We start from the raw sequence: 17,264 nt of genomic DNA, 5'->3' as shown, positions 1-17,264 counted from the left end.
GAGCATAAAATGGCTAACTTGCATGTAGCCCCTTGAAACTAAAATAAACACTTGGCTTCAGCAGTGGTTATTATATTGTATTAGGCTTCTTTAGGTATTTCTATCATAGTTTCTGACCCAGCCTTGATTTGTTTTTATTAGCATTAGCATACGTCCTCTAGCTTTAGCATGCCATTGCTAATACGGCGATCAAAAATCCATTTGCAGAGGTTAAAACTAAATCAGCGGTTCAATTTTGTTTATACATATCTAATATTAAAGGTTTTAGATGTGAGAGAGTTCAATTATAGAAGTGTTTGTACTTCGTTCCTTTTGTGGGTGGCGTACGAGTCCATTTTTCAGAACTAAACATGTGTCCTGGTGTACTTTACTCGAGCTGTCGTTTAGTTCACATGTAAGATCCTCAGGAAGCCTTCAAACAAGTCGCTTATAAATAAGCTATTTTTACTGCATGCCTTTGTTTAAAAAAATAAAATAAAGTGATGCTCCAAAAAACAATCAGCTGCTGTTTTGGTCAAGTTGGACAATGTTTTACACCCTTTATAAACGGTAGCTCAGCATCACTTTTATAATTTTATTAATATTTCTCCTTTTCTCCCGCAGTAAAACGGGCCTCGTGACCACAGCCTGGGACCGTCTGTACTTCTTCACCCAGGGAGGGAACCTCATGTGCCAGCCGCGGGGGGCCGTGGCGGGGGGCATGGTCCTGGACCTGGACAACAGCTCCGTGATGGCCATAGAGTGCGAAGACCGAAGATACTGTTTTCAAATCACCTCCTCCACCGGGAAAACGTAAACACAATCACATCCAGTGGCGGAGACTGTAAATGATCAGTGTAATGATAATGACTGTACTGTTGTGCTGCTCCCCTGCAGGTCAATGATACTTCAGGCTGAGAGCAAAAAGGAATACGAAGAGGTGAGTCCATGAGAAAGCTGTGAGTGCACGTAATTATACAGACATTTTCCACAATATGTTATTTATGTAAGTGTGTTCTTGTGTTGAATTTATTTATTTACCGTGACAGTGCATATTAACATAAAAGCTCAACTGTATAATATGCCAGAGTTAGCTCAAAGGTTAGTTTTCATCTGTCGTCCCAGGCAACATTTACTGTAGGCTTCTGGGAAAGTTAGGATGGATTACAACATCCAAGTTTTGTGTGAACCTGTCCCAAAAACAACATTTTAAGTTTGACATATTGAGGACAGAATATATTGCGATAAACAATATTGAAGACTGAAACATCCTCCAAAATAAAGAAATCACTGTAGTAATCTATTGTTTTAAAATAAACAAGAAACTACAGGTAAAATTACAGAATTAGAATAAGAAAATCTGTGAAAAAAACAACCCCAAAACAATTAAATGTACTAATAACGATAAATATTGAGTCCAAAATATATTGTCTTTTGTCCTGTATTTAAAGGCACACCGCGTAACATTTTGGACTTTACTGTTGAGACCAGCGAGACACAGAAGATGCTATTTTTTGCAGTGGGTAATCAAAGATAAAAAAAAAAAATAGAGTTGCATGAGGACTTGAAGGGACTATGGAGTTTAAAAATGTTAAACCTAAGTATTTTCATCCCCCTACATGTCCATGTCTAAAATCCTGCACTGTCACTCAAAAGGTTGTTACTGAGGGTCCGAAATACCGTCATGCACAAGCTTTATACAGAGACTGCAGTTATACGTAAGACCTGAGGTGGCAGGAGTGAGCATAAAATGACCAACTTGCATCTCGTCAACATCGCCATGGAGATGAGCTGGAGACGTCCCCGCTCCGAGTTACAATCAGGTCTAGTCAGACACAGTTTGTTTAGTCATTTTTTTTAGGTGTTTTTCTATTATATAAATATTTTGTTCTATTTATTAGGTTAAATGTTACACAGTGTGACTTTAATGATAAGTCAATATAGTAAATATAAAGATGTAAAAGCTTAAAGGTCCTATATCATGCAAAATCGACTTTTTGGAGCTTTTAGCCATGTTGTAATCCTCCTGAATCCTGAGGGTGAGTCAGTCCAAACGCGTGTTAGCTTGCGTGTTAGCATATTAGCATGTGTGTTAGCCATTTATGAAGCTGTGTTGCAGATGTCAACTCCGTATAACTGCATCGTGAAGCAATTTCACTTATTGCTGTTTATTTATATTACGGAAAAGTTGTATGTGCGTAGAGAGGGGGCGGAGTTAACTGAATCGAAGCGTTGTGTCTTCCGGGTTCGAAAAATACCTCCAGAAAACACTTATATTTATCACAAAAATGAGTGCTCCATAGTGGTAGAGGATATCATATAAATGCCTATACTTAACTTTGGAATGGCTAAAATAGCATGATATAGCTCCTTTAAATGACAAAGAGCTGACAGAAAAGCCGCCTTATGTTATCTACCACAACCTAAAACCATTTCTCAGCTCTCCTCAGACCTGACTGTAACTTTACATGGAGCATCCAGCTCGTCTCCATGGAGATGTTAACTAAGGGCAGCCAAATCTGAGATTTAAGTAGGTTAGGTCCTCATGCAAGTCCACGCTTTGGTTACCCACTGTAAAACTTGTCTTTTTTGTGTTGTACTGGTCACTTGGAGCATGTTTTGTTTTGCTGGCAGCAGTATAATCAAAAATGTTACACACTGTGCCTTTCAATGTTTCAGTTTTAGTCTCATTTTAGTCTTTTTTTTTTTTACAATATATACACGTATAATACAATGCAATCTAGTTATTGAGCATATCTGCACATTTAATGGTCTGAAATATAACTGAATATTATGTGTCTTAAATACCATGATTCTTTGATTTCTTTGTGAAGTGTGTTCTATAAATCCATTCCTTTCTCTGATCAGAGCTGATTTGAATCAAGTTTAAGTTAAGGTAAATTTGAACGGTCCAATGTCAGTCTGAATCACTGAAATCAACACTAATCTGAGTATGAGTTACACCTTAATGTTTCAGGACTTGATCATCAGTCACTTATAATGTGTGTGTTCTGTTTTCTAGTGGATCTGTACAGTCAACAACATTTCAAGACAGATTTACCTGACGGACAACCCGGAGGTGAGCTCATAATAAACATGGGGATTTTCACTAATGTATTTTAAGTGCCACTAGTTAATGTTTCCTCTAAAATTTGCTGAAGTAAAATGACTGATAAGTACAAGTAAATCAAAATGTCTTTTCTTTTCTCTACTGTGATCGTTTTGTTTAAGATCATGGCCATTGATAATTCTCTAAGCTGTTTCTGAATGTGGCTGTTTTGGTCCCATGTTTCATGCGCAGGCCGTGGCCATCAGGCTGAACCAAACTGCGATCCAGGCCGTCACCCCCATCACCAGCTTCGAGAAGAGACAAGAGGGCGCCCCCAACCCAGACAGGTCCGAACAGCGAGTTCACCATTAAATTAGCATTCTGTCATTTATTTCTGTGAGGGAAAATCAAAGGTAGCTTATTTTATTATTCCTGTCCTATAAGTATCTTTGGTGAATAGAAGTTCGTGGACTTTCTGTTTTACCAAAAAAGATAAATTCATCCATTTCCTTTAAAGCTTAATCTCATGTCTTTATTTTTGTTCCGTCTTGGTGTTTTGCAAAATCACAATTTCTTTTTCCAGTCAGAGTTTTGTAAAATTAGTGCAATTTGCCTGATTTGTGGTAATCGTTTTGCTATTTCCTTCCACAGAGCTAAACCCGGAGGAGTCCACGTCACCGGAGGGTCTCAGAAGTCTGCCCCGGAGCCGGAGGACCTGATCGCTCCCGGGACGCCCATCCAATTCGACATCACGCTGCCCGCTTCGGAGTTCATGGACCAGAACAGAGGAGGAGGAAGGTCAGGAGCATTGTTTAGTTTTAGTTTAGTTTGGACAAAACAATGGTTTCAGTTTACTTTATATAGCACCTTTCACAGACGGAGAACTCACAAAGTGCTTCACAAAATTACAATAGAAATGGAAAGTTAATTTACAGTGACAAAATAAATAGATTTTCAGTTTGCTCTTAAAGGAACAGGCCACTGTTTTTCCATCCTGAGATATGTCCTTACCTGAGCTTAGACAAGTGAATACGTACCAGTCTGGTCTTTGTGCGTGCGCTCAGTCACGCAAAACAACCAAAGATGTTGTTCGCATTTGGCCTCTTCCAATGTATTCCTATGGTCCCAAACGGGCTGAAGTTAGAATCGACCACGCTCATCCACAGGCACGCACAGACCAGACAGGTACGTATCAACTCGTCTAAGCTTGAATAAGAACATATCTCAGTATGGAAAAGCGGTGGCCTGTTCTTTTAAAGCAGAAGTAAGTAACTCTTGCCCCAAGAGGCCATAAGCGCTACCGCAGTTGTCGTAGCATGTTACTGTTTTATACTCATTAATTGTCCATGAGATTAAATACTACGCTGACAAAAAAGACAAAGGGACAGAGGGATATTGTACATCCAATTACACAATAGAGATGATTCATTTACCTCAAATCTGGCTGTAAATACTGTTTAAGTAGGGCTAGCCCACAGTTAGCTTTTCCCGCTAGCCTGTTAGCTTCTTCTTCGTGATTCCATTAGTGTGTGGAAAGCTGCAAGTGTGGTTTTCTGGCCAGAGACACCGGGGGGAAGATGAAAGACCCTCCAATCATCCCATTAACACTTGTATTACCCCCAGAGGGACAACGGAAAGGATTTAATAAGGTAAACAAGTTACTTAGTGCTGCTTTAAAAACATCAACAGAATCAAGTGAGCACAGAATCTCCTCTGGTCCTGAAACGAGCACAAGGGAGCAGGTTCTGATCCATAGAGGGGGTATAAGGACACGTCTCTAATGTAGGAGGGAGCCTGACCATACAAGGCTCTGAAGGTCAGCTCAAGGATGTGTTGCAAAATCAATATATTGTCACACCCCACTCTACAAATCCCTGCTTGGATGTAACACAATTACAACACGCCTAAACAAGCTCTAAAGTCTAAGTGTAACTCTGACATACCCAGGCTGAACATACCCAGGCTGAACAAAGATTAAACCGTCCACAATGGAGTCTCCTTGCCGCGTTTGCTGCTCGCGGTTTCTTAGTGTTTGACATAATCAGATGGAGCTGTTTCGGTGAGGGACGTTGACAGCCGCATTATTCTGTGCTGTTGATAAGTGTCTGAAAATGAGAGTCGCTTCCCGGAGCAGAAACGCTCCGTAGCAGGAGGTTAATTGTTTTGTGTCTGTGTTTGCTCCTGACAGACGCACGAACCCTTTCGGAGAAACGGACGACGAGTGTCTGGCAGAAAGCGACGGTAATGATTGAGCTAATTATTTTTATTTATCACATGTGCAGTAGTCTGTGATGAAGAGTTACATTTTGGTTGGAGCACCCTTGTCTTTAGCAGCGAGGGGGATTACATACATGCCAAAAAGACTATGCAAAACCCATTTTCAGAACTTGGCATGCTGACAAATCCATGGCTCCAGGATAAACACACTTTCATTATTCTATCTATGAAACAGCGTAATCCAGGAAATGCAGATAGAGGCGCTTCTGCAGTAGAAGAAACAACCACAGTAATAAAAAAAGAGAATTAAAAAAACTACTTCAGGTGCGTTTTTTGATGTAGGAACAATGCTATACCCAGTTAAACGCTAAAAATGTTTGCATGATATGTCCCCTTTAATGTTGACAGCTCAGAATTCTATGGTAGAACTTTTCTTGTAGTGTGTCAGATTGGTAATAATGGGTAATAATCCTGATCATTGGGCAAATCCATATAAAACAACAATGGGCAAAGAAAGACTCCTATAAACAAATGATCTAAGGATAAATCATTCTCTCACAATAGTACGAACAAGCTGTAGCATTGTTCAGTCACAAGTAGGGATGCAAAGGGGCGGAACATTCCAGGTAAATTTCCAGAAAGTTTGAATGGGAGGGAATAAGCTTGGAAATTTTCGGAATTTTCACAAATTAAAAACAGTCAAAGCACTTAAATAAACCGAATATTTTTGCGTTTTTCATTGAATAAACAATTTGACCTATTTAAGAAGTGTGAGGGTCCATATAGATGTCCATGTGTCAAACCCAACTTTCCTAAACTTAAATTCTGCTTAATACTCTTTCTAAAAAGCAGCTGTTTTTTTTTCAACACTGGTTATGTTTTATGACAGTGTGATTGTTTAAATTTCAAACAATATAACATTATACTATAATTGCACACACTTGATGAGTGTTTCTATTTGTAAAGTCTTTCTTTGTACTGACCACTGTTAGAGAATTAACAATGGTGTTTGAGAGGATAGATGAAGAATAGGCAGCAGTCTGGATGTCTTATACAGGAGAAGTTTATTTACCATCAGTGCGGGACCCGGAGACATGAACTGGAAACATTGCGCTAGTCCTACCATTCAAGTCTGTCTATGCTTCCACAGAAAAGGGATAAATACCCTCTCAGAGCGTCAGACTGAGACACAAGAGTCTGAGCACCACAGTCAAGGCTATGACAGAGATAGTACGACTGCACAGTCTGACCCAGTATGATAAATAGTGATTTAATGTTCTCCTCTAACACCACAACCTAAAACACTGTCCCCTCCAACATGTGCCCAAACATGATATTTCAGTGTTTAACTATCAAATCTGAGTCTTATGCTGCTGTTTCTATCTGTCTGTAAAGAAGAAACCTTCAGCTGTGTTAGTTCACTGTTTATTCCCATTAACTCCAATTAATTATTATAAATTCCCATTAATTGCCAACATTGTTTGTAGCCCTAGTCACAAGTTTTGCCCGTTGAAGGACTTTATCGTGCATATGACAGATTTTCACATGTTTCTAATTACTTAGTTCAGTGGATCTTAACCTTTTGGAGCTGCGACCTCCATTATAGCAATTAATGGGGTTCGTGACCCCCGCCTGCATGTACAAAATGTATCTTCGATGTTCCCGCTGTTGGGTCACAATGTGGGAAACGGGGACATTTCTCTATATATTCTTAAAAAAAAAAAGGAAAAGAAAAAACACACATGCTACACAAAAAGATATATATCTACATGATCATGATGACGACCCCCCCAGGTTGAGAACCACTGAACTAGTTTGATGGGATAATAACACATTTTATGAAGAAACTTTGCCTCATATTTGGCCATTTCACATAAAAACCTCAAAAAGTGTATTAAAATTGGCCTTATATTAATACAAGTTTCTAGTCTATTATTATACAGACTTCAAGCCTTAATACTTACCTTTTTTTTTTCAACCTCAGAAACAGTGCTTTATTATTTTTGTCATGCCATTTCAGGGTCTCCTAAATGCTTTAGTGCGATCTCGTTCCCCCGGCCCCCGCTGTGTGCTGTTTTCCCTTGTTGTGTGCCTCTCTGTTGTTGACCTGATTACGGAATCGTCTTTGTTTTCCCTCAGACTCGCTGCTGCAGCAGGTGTTCGCCGTGCGCTTCCTGGGCTCGATGGCGGTGCGCTGCGGAAACAATCAGGAGGTGATCTACGAGGCCATGAGGCAGGTGCTGGCCGCTCGAGCCATTCACAACATCTTCAAGACCACGGAGTCGCACCTCATGGTCACCAGCAACGACATCCGGTAATTAAAGCCACTGGGCTGTTTTGATAATACGCTCTATGGGTGAGGTACAGCAGCTTTGAACAGCTGCTTGGAGTTTGGCTGGGGATAAGAAAATCATATTATGGTACTAGCCTAGTGGTTCCCAACCTTTTTGTCCCACGTCCCCCTTTAGGCATTCATTTACCCCCTAAGTCAGGGGTAGGCAAGTTTGCTTGGTGGAGGGCCGACAATTTTAACCAAAAGTAAAGCACCATTTTCTACAATTGCCAGTGCTGTGCATAATTTATGACCTAATTTGGTGTTCTGTTCGGAAAGTTTGACAGAGTTTCTCACATTTTTACAGTACTTAAAGGAATAGGCCACCGTTTTTACATACTGAGATATGTTCTTACCTAACCTTAGCCGAGTTAATATATCCCCGTCTGGTCTTTGTCCGTGCGCTTTGTCACGCAAATGGAGCACATACGCAGCCTCTCCCACATGTCATATAGCTCCAAAAAAGCTCACGATAGAAGCTACAAAGCTCTTCCACGTGTTCCCTATTTAAATAAAGTTATGTGAAGTGTTTTCATGCGAAGTTTATTTACACAGAAATGTAGCATGTCGATTTTATAAGCAGATAAAAAGGGGTACTATGTGCTCCGTTTGCGTGACAGAGCGCACGGACAAAGACCAGACGGGGATATATTAACTCGGCTAAAGTGAGGTAAGAACATATCTCAGTATGTAAAAACGGTGGCCTATTCCTTTAACCCCCTGCCTTAACCAAATACATTTTCTCCAGTTCGACCTTACCCAGATCTAAAAAGCTTCTTAAAAAAAGCATATCAAGAGGGACAAAAGGGCAAAAAAAATAGTGAAAAAGCAACAAAAATTGACAAAATAGTGACAAAAACACAACAAAAAAGTGAATCAAAAATCGTTGATCAGTTTTGTCAGTTTAGCTTTTAAATGAGGCTCCAGTTGAGAAGCTTTTAGATTTGGGTAAAGCTGAACTGGAGAAAATGTGCTTGGTTAAGATTAAACTCTAAAACGATTAAAGTGCTTCTGATTTGTATAATAATATTTCTCAAAATCATCTTGAGGGCCAAAGGTTCTATGCTGGAGGGCCGGATTTGGCCCCCGGGCCTGACGTTGCCTACCCCTGCCCTAAGTCAAGGATCTTGCCAACATTTTAACAAAGTGAGAAACCCAAATTATTCAGTATTTAGTGTAGTGTTATCTTCAAATTGTAGCTTTCTACTGAAAAACTGAATTAAAACTAACTCTTCTTTGAAAACAATATTGAAACTCTACTTTTTAATCTGAGGCAATTCCAAGTACCCTCTGCCAAAAGCTCAAGTACCTCCCCTGGCTGGGAAACACAGTAGCCTAGTGCTACTGATATGTGTTGCAATGCACACACTAGTCATCTATCATCTACTTTAGTGCCTCTGTTTCACAGGAGCAGAAGTTTAGGTTGTTTTCCTGAGTGCAACCCTTCAGCACGTAGCCTCCTCTGACACCAGCACCAGAGCAGCAGTACCACAAATAAAACTTTATTTAGCTTACTCGGAGTCAAATACTCCATGGACAAAGTATTTCACACACTAGGCCAGGGGTCGGCAACCTGCAGCTCTTCAGGCTGTTTTTAGTGGCTCGCTTTGTCCCTCTGGAACAGCCGCGAGTTTGCCCAAACTGGAAGCTGGCACGACCAAAATAAACTGCTCCAAAACAGTTCGAGAGCGTATTGTAAACTGCGATCTGTCTGACAGAAAAGAGAGTCCTCTCCTTTGGCTCAGCGCCACTGTGTTTTATCCCAGTCACACGGACTGGGCCGACCCACATCAGCCCAGTCCGTGTTCTCTGCGTTTATGTGCTTGTGCATCGCTCTCATTCATCAGCCGCTTTCAGTGAATGAGCCAATGTATTTACGCAACACGCTCGCACTGAAAGCGAATCCGAGCTGTTCTTGCAAAATACAAACCGTAAAGTCACAAACGCAAAGTCAAACACGTCTTCAAAGGTCCTGGCAAAGGAGGAGCACGATCTATGGAGCTGTCCCTGCAGCCCAGAGTGAAGGTGCAGGACCTGGTGTCGCATTTACAGTGTTAGAATATAATGAGTTTTAGGTAACGCTTTAGAATACAGCCCTCAAGTTCCAGGTGTAAGTACGGGTAACAAGAAAGTAATTGTAAGAGTACCTGTACTTACATGTGTAAAGTGTTACAAGGGGGAACAATGTGTAACAAGGAAATACAAAGGGGAACAATGTGTAACAAGGAAGTACAAAGTGTTACAAGGGGGAACAACGTGTAACAAGGAAATACAAAGTGTTACAAGGGGTAACAATGTGTAACAAGGAAATACAAAGGGGAACAATGTGTAACAAGGAAATACAAAGGCGAACAATGTGTAACAAGGAAATACAAAGGGGAACAATGTGTAACAAGGAAGTACAAAGTGTTACAAGGGGGAACAACGTGTAACAAGGAAATACAAAGTGTTACAAGGGGTAACAATGTGTAACAAGGAAATACAAAGGGGAACAATGTGTAACAAGGAAATACAAAGGCGAACAATGTGTAACAAGGAAATACAAAGGGGAACAATGTGTAACAAGGAAATACAAAGGCGAACAATGTGTAACAAGGAAATACAAAGGGGAACAATGTGTAACAAGGAAGTACAAAGTGTTACAAGGGGGAACAACGTGTAACAAGGAAATACAAAGTGTTACAAGGGGTAACAATGTGTAACAAGGAAATACAAAGGCGAACAATGTGTAACAAGGAAATACAAAGTGGAACAATGTGTAACAAGGAAGTACAAAGTGTTACAAGGGGGAACAATGTGTAACAAGGAAATAAAAAGGGGAACAATGTGTAACAAGGAACTGTACTTGTTACCCGTACTTACCCCTGGAACTCGCGGGCTGTATTCTAAAGCGTTACCGAGTTTTATAGATTGCTCAATCAATGCAAGCACCAAAAAATATCACATCTATAATCCAACAGAATGCTGAAAGTGGCATGGGATTTGTTCACATTTTCCTTTTAATAAATACTGTAGTTAGGGACAGTTAGAGAGGATGGCACGAAGCATCCTAAAAGACACTGAATATCCTTTGCATTTGGAGATTCATTTGCTTCCATCTGGGCCTAGGTTTTTAATGCCAATAAAAACCTAGGCCCAGAAAAGCTTTGTTCCCTCTGCCATTTCCTTGATTAACAAGTACGGATCTAATCGCCCCTGAAATGGCTTTTTATCTTTTGTTACTGTCCAGTGGGTTAAACTTCAGTTGTATCTTTAGCAAAAAGCACATCCTGTTAGTATCTGGAGCACTTACAAGCTTTATATTTAAACATGTATGTGATGATGATCTTTGTATAATGTGTTTTAATGCTTGACTAGTTTTCTCAGAATTGCAAGACAAATTTACCTACGGGTACAAATAACCCAACAACTGATTAATATTATAGGTTAGGTCAGGTTGCTTTGTTTGAACGTTAAACCTATTGCGGCTCTTTGAGACTTTTTATTTGGTTTGAAATGATCCGGAACGGCTCTTTTGATGTTGAAGGTTTTAATAGTAATAGTATATAGTATATAATAGTAAAGTTAGCGTAAAGCAACGAAGAAAGTTATGATTTGGACCATTTTAGCCGCTGGAAAGTTGTTGATATGGTATGTTGAAAGCGTTTTTGTCGTCGCCGTGGAGCTGTTACAATATCAGCATAAAGGATATTTTTTACAACCGGGACAGAATCTGAAAGATGTGAGCGGCCGTTCATATGTAGAGATGCTTCAAAAGTGACGACTAGCTTAGTCCTTGTTCACATATTTGGAAAAACTATGTGAGAAAAGCATTTCTGACCCTTGAAGGCGACTGTTGGACATGTGGCCTCATGTCGCTGATATTCAGAACATTTAAACTGGAATGAGAAATAAACACGTAGAATCCATCTTTGTTTTTTTTGTAGGAAGTGGACAGTAAACGAAATTCGAGATGGGCATTCGGCTTATTACCCTAGAAATGCCTAAATAGTGCTGTATACAATGTAAAATACTGTCTTTTCCCAGATTATTGTTGATTTAAGGAACCGTTTGAGGACCACTGGTTTTGCTTGATGCCTTGTAAGTGGTTCCAAATAACTATGGCATTGTTTTGTGTTTTTCACGACAGGTTGATTGACCCTCAGACACAAGTGAACAAAATAACCGTAAGTATCCCATTGTCATAATATAACCTGTAGAAGCTCGCAGTGAATTAGCTTTAAATCTTCTTTCCCTCCCGTCAGTTCCAGTTGGGCGACGTGTGCCAGTTCGCGGCGCACCAGGAGAACCAGCGGCTCATGGGCTTCGTGGTGCAGGCCCGAGACTGGGGCGACGGGGAGGAGGAGGGGGAGGGGCAGACCGCCTTCAGCGCCTACATCTTCGAGAGCAACACCGAGGGAGAGAAGGTACTGACGGTTTATTACGAGATGAAACCGTTCACCAGTGAGGACGCTGACTTGATGGTTGTGATCCACAGGTGTGCTACACGATCAATCTGGCGAAGGATATTACAGAGGCGAAGAAGGTAAGCGTGTGTGGAGGTGTTGAAAACGCTTTGTGCAGCACTTCTAATGTGGAAGATTAATGGGGCTGAGTTACAGAAAGGGTAACTTTAAAAATGGCACATCAACTCAGCCGGGGTGACACTCATGTTCAACTAATGGCTCTAATCTGAACTTGGAAGGATCTTGGAAGTGAGTCCTTTTAGGTTTAGTGCAAACTAGTTCTAGCTCTTAGATTTCATATTGTGACAGGCTCATTCTGGTTTCAGTTTTGGTCCTGATGTAGTGCCTTTTGACACAATTTGCTGAAAAACTAGTCTTACAATTTGTGTTTAATTAGATTGGAACATGTGTTGAAACTTCAATATTGTGTAGCCCTAGTTTTGGGCTTCATATGTATCATCTGTACATTGAATTGTTTTTTTTTTGGTCCAATTTTCATGGTATACTTTACCCTAAGTTTGTTGTATTACATTGTATTGCAATGTCATCAGTGATATCAGTTTTTGATTTAAACATCAGGGGGAATATATTTGTTAAAGGAAATATTACATTAACCTCATTAATCTCTTAAATAGGCAGACAATGCTTGAATAGTTGTTGTGAGTTGTGAATGAACTGCTATTGTTACGGGTATGATGATTTCACTCACAACCAGCAGGGGGCGTTGGCCATCACTAATAGTACAAGACTTTCAGACTCGTATCTAAAAAGTGTGCATCATCTATGTATTAACATTTCCTCTGAGAATAACTATACTAAAGTGAAAGTATTTCTACTTCAACTCTTATATTTTTAATCTTATACAATTCAGGGTTGCATTTAAATGCAAGTCCAGCTGTTTAGATATAAAGTTATAAGAAGGAATTAACCAGCGCGACTGAGAATTTGCACCATTTTATTATTATTTTTAAATTCATCTATTAACCCAAGTGCATTTTCTCCAGTTCAGCTTTACCCAAATCTAAAAGCTCACAACCTATAGGCCAGTGTAATGCCTCATTTGAAAGCTAATACCTACAAAACTGATCTAAAACTGATGTTTTATCACGCATTATCGTCATTTTAGCTTTTTTTTTTTTTCATTGCTTTTTTGTTCCATTTTTATAATTTTTTTGTCACCTTTTTGTTAAGTTTTTCTGACTTTTTGTTGCATTTTCATCCTAATTTTCATCTAGTTTTTGTCCCTTTTTTTTAACGCTTTTTTCAAGAAGCTTTTTGATTTGGGTAAAGCCAAACTAGAGAAAATGTGCCCGGTTCAGGTGGGGGTTAAGAGGTGAATTAATCTACTTTTAAATGTAAATGTCTTGATTTGTTTTTACCTTCCAGGACCCGGAGGCGCTGGCGCAGCTGATGAAGAACATGCCTTTCACGAACGACGGCAAATTCCTGTTGCTGGAATCAGAGACTGGAGACGAGCCGGACGGAGCGAGTCAGGAGGATCTGGAGTCTGAGGCCTAGTCACCAGATCCCAGACCAAACCGGTCCAGAAAGCACCGGGCGGCTCATCTCATTCTCACCCAGGGGAGAGCGCTCACCCCGGGGGTAACCTGTCCGTCCGTACTGAAGCATTTGCATTAGAGACTGCGGTTCCCAAGTCTGTGCAATGAAACTATCATGTGTTGATATTAGGGCCTACCAAAAGCAGATCTTTTGACCGTGGTTTTCAAACTGTTTGTTTTCTCTAAACCATTGTCTACCCTTGATATTTAATCTCGACTAGATGGAAGGTTCCTGGACCTTACACAAACAACTTATATACACACTCTTTGCTTAGAAGACCCATTAAATGTCATTTAAAAGTACCAAAGTGAATTCCAGATTTAAATTTCTGTAAAAAATAATGACACTGCTGAAATATGTTTCCTCCTGTTTGTGGGGGAAGTGATAGGGTAATAATGGCACCACAGTTTTGGCTGAATTGTGCACAATTCTTTGCTCAAAAGTTGCTTGTTTTGTCCATTTTGCCTTCGAATATCATTTCCCTTCATTCCTGTCGGTTTAAAAATCCTAAAGAGGGGGGTGTTGTGCAAAATCAACTTTTTTTTACAGCTTTTTACCATGTTACGAAAACACACCTGGAGATATATTTTGCTCATCTTTGAGTAATCTTCGGATCTTCCCCCGTGGTTATTCTTAGCATCACGGGGGCAGCTCCCAAAAAGCTGCTCCTGAGGTTCCACGTATCCCAGATGTACGTGCTTTGCTCAACTCTCCATCTCTTGCTAAGCTTAATCCTTTCATTGCGCAGTAAAAAAAAAAACGCGGCATAGTTTTATTGACACGGGAAGTGAAAACTACTGCATTTTCCAGAACTTTTTTTTGGGGGTGTGCGACTTATACTCAGGTGCGACTTATATATCAAAATATAAAATGTTGCATGTTTGTTATTTACACACTGACGGCCACTAGAGGGCGCTCTAGGCTTGTGTACCACTATCTGCTACACCTGTGCAACTGACAATAAAAAAACTGCAATCGAGCAGCAGAAAGACAGATTGGAGTGAGTGCAAAACTTGTGAGGGACCTAGCGAAAAGCAGAGGTTACTTTTACTGCTATGGAGAAAACAAAAAAAGCTAATCATGGAAACAAGTTTGCAAATGGGTGCTTGAACAAGGCGCTGCCGGGAGAGGCTTGTCAATGGTGCAGTTACGGCTCCATGCCCAGGTAGTTGCCAACGCTGGTGCGACTTATACTCCGGAGCGACTTATACATGTTTTTTTCCTCTTCGTTATGCATTTTTTGGATAGTGCTACTTATAGTCCGGAAAATACGGTACTGGATATTTTGTTTCAGCTGTTTTTGATCAATATTGGATTTTCTACCCCAGAACTAAATACCTGCAAAAAGCACAATACCCCCTCTTTAAGAAACACCACAAATATGGTTTGTTTGTGGCAATAAAAAGCACTCAATTGGACTTTCTACTACTTGGTCCTTGTTTCACGTAGATTCCATCTTACTTATAATTGTTTTTTTCTTTTGAGAAGTTTGAGAATCGCCGTCATTTGATTTGCTTTTGGAGGCCGTTATTGTAGCACTGTTGGACGCACTGGGCGTGATCTTGTTTGGGAACTTCAGAGGGACACTAATGTACAGTAATGTCGTGTATAGTCTTAATACGAGAACGTTTGCTCATTTTTAGGTTTCAGCTATTTTGAATGAAGACATTATGCATCCTTTTTTCATTTTAACCCTTATATTATTTATATATTACTGTTAATATGCAGTCAGATATAGGCAAAGGTTTAAAGCCAGATGACCTCCCCAACCCCTGATTTTTCCTTGGCTTTTGTTGAGAATTATTGCAGTGGTTCTCACACTGTGGTACGCGGGCCTCTTTTGGTGGTACTTCTTTATTTTATGCTTAATTTAACCCATGGTTTAGACCTGACCTGTTTACGTTGAGTAAAATGCAGCGTGTAGTGCCAGTTGGGGCCAGTTTTTGCTTTGTGGGTCGAGATTGTATACAGTAGTCTACAGCCTCAGTTTTAGGTTAGACTTGGTTTAACCTCTTAACCCCCACATAATACGAGCACTTTTTCTCCAGTTTGACTTTACCCAAATCTTAAAGCAAAGCGGCAAAAACGTGCCGGAAAAGCGCCAAAAACACACAACTAAAGAGTGATGATAAAGCAACCAAAAAATGTGAACAAAAGCCACAAGAAAGTGGGAAAAATTCGATGGAAAAATGACGAGAATGCATAAAAAATGCTATGAAATCTGTGACGAAAAAGCAACAAAAACACGGCAAAAAAGTGATGAAAAAGCCACTACAAATCAACAAGAAAGCCACGAAAGAGTGATAAAAATGCAATGAAAAAGTGACAAACACAACAACAAAAAAACTACAAAAACATGGCCTTAGGTCTTAGCTTTCAAATAAGGTGTTCCCCTGGCCTATAGGCTGTAAGCTCCAGTCTAGAATCAGTTTTATTGCCATGATTATGAACAGGTTTACAACTAGGAATTCTTTTTGGTAAATCGTGCAACATTAAACATGTAACATATACTGTAACTTAAAGGGACGAGATGCAAGTTGGTCATTTTTATACTCACTACTGCCACCTCAGGTCTTAGGGGCAACTGCAGGTTCTATATGAAGCTCTTGCATGACGGCACTTCTGATTCAACACCTTTTTGAGAGACAGTGCAGGATTTTAGAGGCAGTTGTGGTGTCTGGAACATGTAGGGGGAGGAAAATACTTCGTCATGTATGCAGTCACCCCTAAGACCTGAGGTGCCAGTAGTGAGTATAAAGATGACCAACTTGCGTCTAGTCCCTTTGATTTGAACATTTTTAACCTCTGTATAGTCCCTTTAAGATAAATAATAAACTATAAAGACCTTAAAGGCTATAAGACTGAGGACATGCGTAAGAAGATGAAATTTAAACTATGATAAAGACAAAAACAATTTGACAAAGAACAACAGCGTGAGTGGTCAAGCTGAACTGGAGAAAATGTACTCGGTTAAGGTGGGGGACAAGAGGTTAATGTTAAATCTTGGGCTTGGTTTGTTGAAATTCTAGTGTAGATCCTTTCGAGTCCTTATCACCTTGTGACTGCCCATTCTCGCCCAGGACGGGAGGGGATTAAAGGCACTTGAGGGACTGACTGGTTGGTGGCCGGAGGGTTTACTTCAGTCAGGCACCTCCATGAATCATTGCCCCTTGAGAAGCTCTTTGGCTGAAAAATGCTATACAGATAAACAAATGCCTTTACTTGCTGTCAAATTGATTGGGGGAAAAAAATGGTGAATCACTGACTTATAGGTTTACAATTTACTACAACTATTTAGACTGACATGTGAACTTCAAAACTAAGATGAGAATTGTGTGTTTGTTGAAGCCTAAAGCACATTTATACATGAGACACCGAGAAAGGATATTCATATTGGGGTTTTGATTCATTGTGCAGCCCTGCTATAAAATTTAATAGACATTTTTAACAATCCTCCTCCTACAAGTTCAATTGCCTTTTATTAATTGCCCGACTCTGCTCTCCAAATCTCAACTCAAACGACCCAGATGTTCAATTTGAAATATGACTTTGCGCCGAGAAGCTTCTGTAAATATCCCCTCGTCTTTGAAAGGTTTTAATCAATCTCCCTCCTCTTCACTCCTCTTCTTGAAAAATCCTCCAATCTAAGCCCCACGTGAAATCTTACAGTAACAAGGACATT

At 40.0% G+C, this 17,264-nt stretch overlaps 1 protein-coding gene across 1 annotated transcript in view; it reads left to right on the top strand.

The window, feature by feature from the left end:
- appl2 (adaptor protein, phosphotyrosine interaction, PH domain and leucine zipper containing 2) overlaps positions 1-13,866 on the top strand; it is a 42,962-nt gene extending 29,096 nt beyond the window's left edge. The window contains exons 11-21 of the mRNA XM_079567099.1: positions 604-792; positions 877-919; positions 3,002-3,058; positions 3,281-3,375; positions 3,680-3,826; positions 5,217-5,269; positions 7,385-7,559; positions 11,707-11,743; positions 11,822-11,983; positions 12,055-12,102; positions 13,409-13,866. Of these exons, the coding sequence (XP_079423225.1) occupies positions 604-792; positions 877-919; positions 3,002-3,058; positions 3,281-3,375; positions 3,680-3,826; positions 5,217-5,269; positions 7,385-7,559; positions 11,707-11,743; positions 11,822-11,983; positions 12,055-12,102; positions 13,409-13,540 (1,138 nt within the window). The 3' untranslated portion in view covers positions 13,541-13,866. The remainder of the gene's footprint in view (positions 1-603; positions 793-876; positions 920-3,001; positions 3,059-3,280; positions 3,376-3,679; positions 3,827-5,216; positions 5,270-7,384; positions 7,560-11,706; positions 11,744-11,821; positions 11,984-12,054; positions 12,103-13,408) is intronic.
- Positions 13,867-17,264: the final 3,398 nt, after the last annotated feature.

Source organism: Gobius niger (genome assembly GCF_951799975.1).
Source record: "Gobius niger genome assembly, chromosome: 12".
NCBI lineage: Eukaryota > Metazoa > Chordata > Actinopteri > Gobiiformes > Gobiidae > Gobius > Gobius niger.
This window is presented reverse-complemented; position numbering and strand designations above follow the sequence as displayed.